Source organism: Physella acuta, unplaced genomic scaffold, assembly GCF_028476545.2.
Source record: "Physella acuta isolate Inbredline_101_S28 unplaced genomic scaffold, ASM2847654v3 ptg001368l, whole genome shotgun sequence".
NCBI classification, from domain to species: Eukaryota; Metazoa; Mollusca; class Gastropoda; family Physidae; genus Physella; species Physella acuta.
The window spans coordinates 180,644-191,286 of NW_026732883.1; the positions used below are offsets into that span (position 1 = coordinate 180,644).

Genomic DNA, 10,643 nt, shown 5'->3' on the forward strand with positions numbered 1-10,643 from the left:
TCACATTAATGTAACTCGGATGTACACAAATACATCACACTGTATTTTAGCGCGATATGCTTTTATGTTATTAAAACGTTCCCGGAAACACTGGGCCAGGAATGGAAAAAGAAACCGAAAGCGTACAATACAAACCAGTACCATCGACCCGGGGAACAGATACACAAATCATATTTTACTACCAGAATTTACCGCACTTAACCCACTCATAAAGGCCGTCTAAGCAGTCACGGACTTTTAATAATAATTGATAAAAGCCTTTTTTTCTGTAAATTTTTATTAAAATCACAAATATAAATAAAAACAGAAAAATCAACAAAACTTACACTAATTCCTTTTTAATTAAATGAATATATAATTTACAACTAGGTGCATTTAGCATAACTGTACCACTATAATAGTATCATGTAAATAATTCTGCAATAAGCTATGTCATGGAAAGTTTTAAATAAAGCAAAATAGATATCTGATTAATAGGAAAGCAAAGGTTTGTGTGTGATAGTAAGGTTAGCTAAGGGAGTAAGGATTTAGTATTGTGGTTGTTAGCAAAGTAAGTTATAGGGATTAAGGATTAAGTACTGTGGTTTTAAGCTAGATAAGTTATAGAGAGTAAGGGTTTAGTATTGTGGATGTTAGCATTATAAGTTATAGGGGGTTAATATTTAGTATTAGGGTTGTTAGCAAGGTAAGTTATAGGGAGTAGGGATTTTGTATTGTGGTAGTCAGCTAGATAATTTATATGGGTAAATATTTAGTATTGTATTTGTTAGCAATATAAGTTATAGTGGGTAAAGATTTAGGAAAAATGTGCAAACTATTTCAATGAGAGGGATTCTCGTGATTTTTAAACGATGGGGTACAGAGCGTTTGAGGCTATCCCACAATTGTTGTTCTTGTTTCTGATCATCTTGATGTAGCCGCTCAGTCCCCAAGATACACCCCAGCTGTGGAAAACAAAAAATTACCCCAGATGTAAAAAAAAAAACATGACCCCAGATATAAAAGCAAAAACATTACCCCGGATGTGGAAAACAAAAACATAACTCCAGTTGTAAAAAAAAAAAAAACATGACACAGGATGTAAAAATAAAAACAAGACCCCCCCCCCGACATAAAAACAAAAACATTAAAAAATAGATGCAAAAAACAAAACTACGACCCAAGATGCATTAAAAACATGATCCCGATGCATAAGACAGAGACATGACCTTGGGTTGTAAAAATAAAAACATGCAATAGACCCCTCATGCATAGACCCCACCTGAAGCTAATTTCAGAACCAAAAACAACAGTCTCAAATACCTGTTTTTGACAATCCAATAGTCCTGAGCGCCGTCTGTGTCATAACCCACTACTAGGACTGCATGAACGAGTGATGTGCTGGAGCACGCAGGCTCTGAGTACACACCCCCACCATACAGCTGGAAGGACCGGTGACTGGCGTCTATAGCAACACTGATGGGCCCGACCTGTCAAGTGAAAATATAAAAGGGTGATTGGCGTCTATAGCAACATCGAATATGAAAGGGTGACGCGTCTATGGCAACGCTAAATATGAAATGTTGACTGGCGTCTATAGCAGCACTGAATATAAAAGGGTGATTAGCGTCTATAGCAACACTGACCCAACCTGTCAAATAAACGTTCAAAGATGTCTACAGAAAAGTGTATCATTCCTACGTATAATAGACTCTATAGCCAATACAGTACCTATATTTCTCGTAAGAAAAATGTTCACTATCCTTTACCATTTTCCACATCTTTGCTGAAGTATAACCTAAACCTTCACCTGCTTGTAGCTCCAACCTCTGCTGTAGACCTAACTCAAGCTTTAATCGCACTTGCTCATGACCTATCCATGGCCTAATTCCTAAACTTAACATAGAACTAACACTAAACACAAGATTCAAAGGTGTGTGTAAAATATACACATGCGTTCGTATATAAAAAAAATTAGAACCAAGCTAGCTTGTCTTATAATCGAATTCATTTTTATTTAAAAATCAGCTTAATGAGTTTTCAAACAGACCTGCCATCGAGGCCGTTACATACCCCAGCCACAGCCTGTTGTAAAGCGAGCTCGCTGCCCTTTTCTATAGTGTTGAAGGAGCTGATTTTTGCCCCCACAGCCGCGCTTGAAAAAGCACAGGTATCTTGCTGGGGAAAAAAAATAAAAACAAGAACAAATCAGATTTAAAAATAGAACAATTTTTATGTGCTTTATTATAAAAATTCATTTAAAAATGGCATTGTCACTTTTTCCCAAACAAACAAAGAATACCTAATAAACACTTACTACAAACTTAATGATACATATTTTTTTTAATAAATATTTAAAATATATATAATTCACTCAGTTAACTAATCTATAATGCATCCAATTCACTAATCTATTATTTCCTACCTTAGGCGTATAAGGATAACTGGCCTCTCTATCGATACCGTTATTATTGATGACGTAGCGAAAAGCTGTCGACCTTAAGCCACCATTGCATCCGTGGTTTTCTGCAAACAGTGAGTGCAATTAAAGCAAATTAGAAATAGATGTTTTTTTAAACATAAACTCATATTTGGGAGTGTCTATTGGTACTTTGCTACAAATAGCCTTCACAAGGCAATCACATTTATTTTTAAATTTATTGTGCATGCGTGCATAATTTTTTTCTTGCGTATGACACTCGACTTATGAAAAATAGGAACTGTTTGTGTGGTCGAAGTGGTTATGCATCGACTGGTTTGTTATCGAAGCGTGGGTTCTATTCCTTTTTGGCTCGGTGTTTTTTTTTAAATTTTACTTAAGGTTTAGTGATTAGGGTTAGGCATAGGGTTAGGGTTTAGGGTTAGGCATTTGTGTTGGAGTTTAGTGTTAGGCCTTAAGGTTAAGCACTAGAGTTTAGGGTTAGGCACTAGGGTTAAGGATTTGGGTTTAGAGTTAGGCATTAGGGTTAGGGTTAAGCATTAGGGTTGAGCATTAGGATGGTGATTAGGGTAGAGTTAGAGTAATGTTTAGGGTTTGTGATAAGGTTAGATCTAAAAAACAAACAATTAGTCGTACATAGCATGAATAAGGGAATTCAAGAATCACAGAAAAATGCCTCGCGCTGATTAGTCAGAGTACGAATACCCTTCAGAGGACTATTTGCAGTGAAGTACGAATAGCCGCAGCCTTTTTAAAAGCTTCACAATAAAAACTGTTTTACTGCGTAAAAATACATTAGCGACAATTAATCCGTAGTTTTAATTAAAAAAAAAGTAAAACGAAAATCATTTCCAATGTTTTAAATTTCAGCGATGCGACTTTAAAGATATTTATGAATGTAGAGTCCTTTTGGGTAGATAAGCTAAAATAGCGTTAGCCTTAGCTTGCATTTATTAGAATGACCGCTGATATCAAGGCTCAAGGGTGGTCTGACTGTGTCCAAGTGGTCGGAAAATTTTAAAAGGGGCCCAAACCCCAGTCTGAAATTTTTATTCTGCATTTTTTCCTCTATCACAGCCCGAATTTCACGACTTGATAAGTAAGAAGGAAAGGTAAAATGGTTTTAAAAAATACCTTTTATTTTTATCAAAAATTGTGTTGGTTTAAAAATAATGTTTTCCACTTTTCCCTACCTGTCGAGCAATCAACTAAATTAGATTCGGACAGGCTAACGAGTACGCCAGTGGCCAGGGCATGTTGACCTTCGATTGACCCGGTCGTGGAGAAAGCCCAACATGACCCGCAATGACCTTGATCTTTGACATCGGTGACCACGCCCTTCTGTCGCCAGTCGACTGACGAGGGCAGGTCGTGCTTGAATGAACCTGTGGTGGCGTTACCGGGTTCCACTGTGATCCGGAGACGGTTCATAGTTTTGGTGAACTCTTCGCTGGTCTGATAAAATACACAACAATTTTACTCTTTAGCGTAATTAAGAGGGGAAATAATGAACATATTAACACGTTTTTATTAACTCAGCTTCGCGTGTGTTTGTTGTTAAAATTGACATCGAAAATTAACCCACTTCTGATTGCTCAATAGATCTGAAATTTGGCATGTAGGCTACTTTCGCCTAACAATTTCAGATGCAATCATAAAAACTAGCAATTAGAGACGGTAATTAGCTTAATTTAATTACGCCCCAAGGACCATAAAATTGAGGACATGATTTCTAAAGATACCGACAAGACTGGAGGCTTATAGACACAGTTACTTCGGCCCCAATCGATGTGAGCGCGCTGGCCGTGATCGTATAGTGGTTAGTACTTCGCGTTGTGGCCGCGACAACCCAGGTTCGAATCCTGGTCGCTCAAGATTTTTTTAGTCCGTGTATTTATAAACACTTAGTCAATTCATACTTAATCAAGTCATTAGATAAAGTAGAAAATAAACTATATAAAAAACTTTTTTAAAAACCACGTTTTTCATGTGTAGCAACGGACTAAAAAGGAGAAAATAAAATACTTAAAAAAAACTTTTTAAAAAACCACGTTTTTCTTGTGGACTAAAAAGTAGAAAATAACTATTTACATACATTTGATGACAAAAAACGTGGGTCGGGCAGATGGGTCGGGAAATTTGATGGTGAACGTACCCACGTTTTTTGTCATCAAATGTATGTAAATAGTTATTTTCTACTTTTTAGTCCACAAGAAAAACGTGGTTTTTTAAAAAGTTTTTTTTAAGTATTTTATTTTACAAAGATAATCAGTGTTGTAGCCTACGTGTATCTGAAGAATAAAAATGGAACTTAGGGAAAGAAACGTTGACACATTATCAGCTATCTATATTGGTGTGCTTGAGCTTTAGAGATTAATAGCTAGCACAGACGTCTCGAGTTCGGTCGTTATGTCCTAAAGATGATTCACTCAGCACTAATAGATACCTAACTCGTTTTGGGGAAAGTATAGACTCGAGGTTGAAAACACAATCCCGTTGTATACCGAGGTAAAAACAAAAGCAGGTAAACTCTATATGTTAAGGAAATAATATATTGCCGACCCCAGCTACCTATCTGCATACTTGCTGTCCTCAAGTATCTTTATAAATACCCAATTTTATTTAACATTAAGGGGATATGCTGTTGTTTTATTTTTTATTTTTTTTACAGTTTAAGATCTAAAGCCTAAATCATATTTGGCATATAAAAGTAAGTATTAAACAAAAAAAAGGGGGTCGAAAACAATTTTGGTTGTCATGGAAACCCAAAAACCTACCGCCATTTTGAATGTTTCGATGCTTTTAAAAATGCTATGGCTTTTTTATTTATGCATCTATAGCAATCAAATTTAAACTGCTTATATTTCAGTATATATTAAAACTTTTGTCACGACAACTTTTTGAAATAAATACTAGTAAGAATTTTACAAGGTCTAAAATATCGTACCCTTTTTAGTATTGAAAAGTTTTAAAATGTGCATATTAATTACCAAATACTTTTTTTCTATGAAAGCAATCACAATTCCCTCGTGATAAAAGTTGTATTTTCGCATCAAGAACATTTACTGAAAATATGGTTGGCATTGTTTAATAAATAAAAAAAGTAGTAGGCTTTTTAGTGTTAAAAACCTGCGAACTGAGAAAAACAGCCAAAAGTAACGAAAACTAGGTCAGGAAAGTACCATATCTGTGTAAACTGCAAGCCGATTGTAAGCTTTGGGTGTTTCCGAGATGTAGGAAATTAAGTTTATTAAATACATAAGAAATCCAGCTTTCCAATGATGTCAAATACAATATAATGACGGATATAAAACTTTTCATAGAGAGCTTGTAAGATTGGGAAAAATTGATTATTTTTTAATTGATAGGGTCATAAAAATCGTAATTCAAACACATAAAATATTTTTTTCTCTTTAAAGTTATTATTATTTTCTATATAAAAAAAAAGTATCCAAATGTGCAAGAAACCCATCATGACGAAAAACAAGGAATGTTGTGATTTTTTCCCGCGCATATAGCAAAAACTCCCACTATTTACAATCTCACCAGCGATCAGAGTTTCTTCCAGGTATCTCTTCGGGGGGTTCGACCCCCCGAAAAATTTTTACCACCCCCCCCCCCCCCCCCCCCGAACGAAATGACATTTATATAATTTATATAGAAAATATATACTTTTAACAGTGTCCGCACCCCCTCCCCCGAAGAAAGTTTACCGCCCCCCCGAAAATTTCAAGTGCCCCCCCCCCCCCCCCGGAGAAAAAAGTCTGTAAGAAACACTGCCAGCGATTTGGCATTAAATCTACTTCTCTTATCATATCAACTTCATCAAAACTAACTCATATTTTTAAAAAATATTATTTTTATTATTATTAAATAGACGTATGTTGTACAAACAATCAGTTCCACATCATTAACCCATCACACAATTAACCCATCATAACGTCAAGGCATCACACAATCACACCATCAACTTATGAAACCATCAACCTATCATATGATCAACTTTTCACACCATCAACCCATCATATAATCAACATATCACACAATCAACCCAACACACCCTCAACCCATCACCCTCAGCGTATTTGATTCCCCTCTCTTAAAGATTCTTCACAAGTTAAAATTCCTACCCCTGCTCACCGCTGCTCACCCCCAGTGAACACCTGCATATTTATCTCCTCTTTATAACCATATTTTTCCCATTTTATAAAACAACCATATTTATTTCCCCTTACAATACCAATACAGTTATCTCCCATCTCACCATATCAACATATTTATTCTCCTGCAGATAAAAGCTTTTGATTCCCAACCTATACAGCTCGTTGTGTTCCTCGATCTTCTTTAGGTTTGTCTGCCAGATGTAACGACGGTACCCGTCTTCGAAAGACGAGTACGTCTTGTTGTGCTTGGCCTTGAAGATGAGCCAGTTGGCCTCCAGGGTGGCAGATGCCAATGTCAAGGTCAGAGCGAAGATAGCCAGCACAAACATCTGAGGGGTGAGTAAAATCACAGAGTCAAAATTTACGGTAATCTTTCCAAGTACAAACCAAAACTTTAAGGTGTTAAACTGTAGCCAATCGTAGATTTTTAAACCTTGAAATTTGACAGCAATTTTAAATAAAAATGATTTTAACTCACAAACTTTAAATACTATCATGTACACAACGTTAAAGGCAATTATTTAGCTAGTTTAACATTGCTAATTATTAACATTAAGCTCTATGAACTAACTGTTGTTACAGTCCAATAAACAGTAAAGAAATTTATAAGAAATAGAACTAAACATACTTTCGTTCTCCGTTGGTAGAGCGAGTCAGTGATTCTGATAGTTTTTGAATTCAGTTGTTTCAGTGTCCAGTTCTTCTAGGAAGTGAATCAGAAATATATGTTTCTTTTTTTTTTAAATGAGTCCTGCGGTTCTGAGTAATAAACAAGTGTGTGTGTGGGGATGGGGGGGGGGGGGGGGGGGGAAGGGGGTGTTGAAATAAAAAGAATAAAGCGAAAAGAGTATATTAAAATTACACAGAGAAATTAAATTAGTCGAATTTAAAAATCGAGAAAATATTTCTTCAATTAGAGGGTAATGTAAAGTTTATCGAAAACAAGGAAATAAAAATGTTTAGAGAACATTTGAAGCACAGTCGTTTTAACACAAGCTTTGATTGAACTAGGTTCCGGGTTAAGTGTTTTTCTGGATGACATTTTGCAATTGACCTTTGACACATTTTTAAAGTGCTGATTTCTTTTATGCTAATCGTAGAGGTCAGAAAATGACGGCGATGGATATGTCTACATGACAGGCTAGCTATAGATAGGTTTCGTGCAATGAGGAAGACAATCAGATGCGATTCTCTATGACATATTTATTTATAAACTTATTAGTCTTTATCGTGCTAATCAAATTTTTTGATCCCGATTATAAACCTAACTCTTTAAACTAAGTGAATTATTTAAATAACACAGTTATAAAACACGGGTTAGTCTAAATAATTTTTTTTAGATATAAGCGGCCATTGTTCCCATATTTAGTTCTCTTTTCCTGATAAGTATTTTTAATTAACGCCAACGAATTGACTTTTGGTGCCTTCATTAGAAGAACCTTGAAGAATAATTTGTTTTTCATAAAAAAATCTTAACACTTTTCTCGTTGGGAGAAAAATTGGATCATCTTTGCCTATGATATTTACGTTTGTTGTACTTTAAAGAGTTAAAATATGTTTCTGTTATATAACTGTCATCCCCCCCCCCAGGCACGGCCCCAGTTAAATGTGTCAGGTGATCGGGATCTCCACCCACTTCCTGTGGCTGTGGATGTTTGTCAGGACGTTTATCTGTACCTTCCACGCCTTCACCGTATTCAGGAGCACACGAGTCGTCTCCCTTGTCTCGTCCCATGAAGAGTTGTGTATGTTAACTAAACGAGTTGTCTTCTCCTTGGCTGTCCCAGCCAGCATCGTCACCACGGTCGTCGTGTCAAGCTTGGCGACATCGGGCTACACGACGATTGGATACGGAAATGGCCGATGTTACTTGAACTCGCCTTTTCTTATCAGTATGTTTACATGTGTATGATGTTTAATTCATGGTAATTTAAATAATATAACATGTAGAATATACGAATATAATAATACCTTATTTTAAAGAGGCCTAATTCTTCCCTTCCCCAGTGGTATCTATGGTTGGCCGTCTGGCCATCATTGTCCTCTGTAACGTTGGCCACTTTGTTCCAACTTTGATTACAATCTACACGACCAGGGCCATGATGGCCGACAGGTACAATCGGGTCAATGACCTCTACATGTACATCAAGCTGTCAACATCTACAGGAGCTTTCTGGACAGTTGCTGTCTTGTCTGAGGCTACAGACAGTGATGTTCTCAGGTAGGTTACAGTGATGTTCTCAAGTAGGCTACAGACGGTGATGTTCTCAGGTAGGCTAAAGACAGTGATGTTGTCATGTATATTACAGACAGTGATGTTCTCAGGTAGGTTACAGTGATGTTCTCAAGTAGGCTACAGACGGTGATGTTCTCAGGTAGGCTAAAGACAGTGATGTTGTCATGTATATTACAGACAGTGATGTTCTAAGGTAGATTACAGTGATGTTGTCAGTAAAGTTAAAGCAGTGCTGTCTTAGTGTTGATAGGTCAATTTTAAATATATGTGTGTATGTATGTGTGTGCATCTACGAGTTAATTATATTGTTTATCTGTTATTGTGGTTCTGTGTTTATTAGTGTGTGTATGACTATTTATCTTTGCGTTTGTACTATTAAGTAAATCTATAATTTTTATTGTTTTTTTTTTAATTTTCAGTTGTTGGTACTAATTTATTTTCTTGTAGTAGAGGAGGTATGTCTGCGTATGTAAATATTTAAACAAAGTGTCTTTGTGTGAAATATATCTACATTTTAATCATGATTAGGATAATATTCCTAGGCGCTTTAACCACAGGTGCTTTGACCATAGGGGATTTGAGCATAGGGGGTTTGACCACAGCGGAGCTTTGACCATATGGGCTTTGACCATAGGGGGTTTGATCACAGTGGAGCTTTGACCACAACGGGGCTTTGACCACAGAGGGGGGTTAACCATAATATATAGATGTTAAAATAGAAATTATAAATTGTTATTTCATTTAAATTTGTGATACAATTAATACGATTTTATACATGTTTCATGGGAGTCAATTAATAAAAATTAACGTACTAAAAATGTCAAGAAAGATATTTTAATCTCCACTTACAGGCTGGTGCTACGCCTCGAAAATTTATTTTAACTATAAATAGAACACAAATAATGCGACATATAACAAATTTCACAAATCAATATAGTAGAAGTACTTGAAAATACATAAATATAAAGGATAACAAAGGATAAAAAACATGCCAACAGTATAGTCAAAGAAGTAATACTAGTAGGGTTTAGATTACTTGTATTATACATGATGAATTAACATATTATTACATCCTGCCGTTATTTAAAATATAATTACACAACTTTTAAAATTAATCCTTACAATATATAGACAAAGCGTTTGTTATCAAAGCCCCTATGGTCAAAGACCCTCAGTGGTCAAACCACATATACAAGCCCCCTATGGTCAAAGCACCTGAGATCAAAGGTCTGCGCACTGGAATAATCACCCCATGTACACCTATCCATATTGTTACTGATAATCCACCTGTCTTTATCCCACAGGTATATCTCCATAGTGTTGAACGGTTTACAATGTGTCGCCATCTTCACGTCCTATATAGCCAATAGGAGAGTCATGTTGCTGTACTGCAAGAGGGTTCTTCAACTAATAGAGAATATGACATCTGTGTCTGACTGAACAAATGACCTTTTTTTTATAAAACCTTCTAGATAGAAAACAGTGTTTATTGAAATTTAGTCAAATAAATAAAAAAAATATCCAAAATTTTATTTATAATAGTCGTAAGTTTTAGAATGCATTTTTTCACATATTTTTTAAAAATTCAGATTTTTGTGTTTCAGTGTTTTAATACGTTTAGTGGTCTCTGTTATAATGCTTTGTGTTTTTTTAAAAAGTGTTTTTATTCGTCTTCGTGCGTTTTTTCCTTGTACTGATGATGCCTATATCTCAATGTTCTATGTTGTTTCAATATGATCTCCAGTAAGCTACAGTTTCATTATGAATGTTCACGTAATAAAAAGAACACCCACTACACTGTACACAGAATTTATTAACTTTCTAA

At 35.6% G+C, this 10,643-nt stretch overlaps 2 protein-coding genes across 2 annotated transcripts; one reads left to right on the top strand and one right to left on the bottom strand.

Moving 5' to 3' along the window:
* Positions 1-267: 267 nt before the first annotated feature.
* On the bottom strand, positions 268-7,279 carry LOC131927054 (procathepsin L). Its single transcript, XM_059282711.1, has 7 exons — positions 7,211-7,279; positions 6,684-6,911; positions 3,613-3,874; positions 2,405-2,505; positions 2,053-2,157; positions 1,303-1,469; positions 268-944 (listed from the first exon to the last, which is right to left on the bottom strand). Exons 2-7 carry the CDS (start codon positions 6,909-6,911, stop codon positions 845-847), a joined length of 963 nt encoding a protein of 320 aa, XP_059138694.1. The 5' UTR covers positions 7,211-7,279; the 3' UTR covers positions 268-844.
* A 909-nt stretch (positions 7,280-8,188) lies between these two features.
* On the top strand, positions 8,189-10,287 carry LOC131927041 (uncharacterized). The gene is made up of 3 exons (XM_059282698.1): positions 8,189-8,474; positions 8,590-8,803; positions 10,123-10,287. Exons 1-3 carry the CDS (start codon positions 8,189-8,191, stop codon positions 10,256-10,258), a joined length of 636 nt encoding a protein of 211 aa, XP_059138681.1. The 3' UTR covers positions 10,259-10,287.
* Positions 10,288-10,643: the final 356 nt, after the last annotated feature.

What these genes read in the sequence shown, in the direction of transcription:
- LOC131927054 (XM_059282711.1), bottom strand. Translation starts at nt 6,911, where the DNA reads ATGTTTGTGCTGGCTATCTTCGCTCTGACCTTGACATTGGCATCTGCC. An exon ending in GTTATCCTTATACGCCTAAG is followed by an intron (nt 2,158 to 2,404) that starts GTAGGAAATAAT and finishes TTTTTTCCCCAG; the next exon opens with CAAGATACCTGTGCTTTTTC. An exon ending in TATTGGATTGTCAAAAACAG is followed by an intron (nt 945 to 1,302) that starts GTATTTGAGACT and finishes TGTTTTCCACAG; the next exon opens with CTGGGGTGTATCTTGGGGAC.
- LOC131927041 (XM_059282698.1), top strand. Translation starts at nt 8,189, where the DNA reads ATGTGTCAGGTGATCGGGATCTCCACCCACTTCCTGTGGCTGTGGATG. An exon ending in GAACTCGCCTTTTCTTATCA is followed by an intron (nt 8,475 to 8,589) that starts GTATGTTTACAT and finishes TCCCTTCCCCAG; the next exon opens with TGGTATCTATGGTTGGCCGT. An exon ending in ACAGACAGTGATGTTCTCAG is followed by an intron (nt 8,804 to 10,122) that starts GTAGGTTACAGT and finishes TTTATCCCACAG; the next exon opens with GTATATCTCCATAGTGTTGA.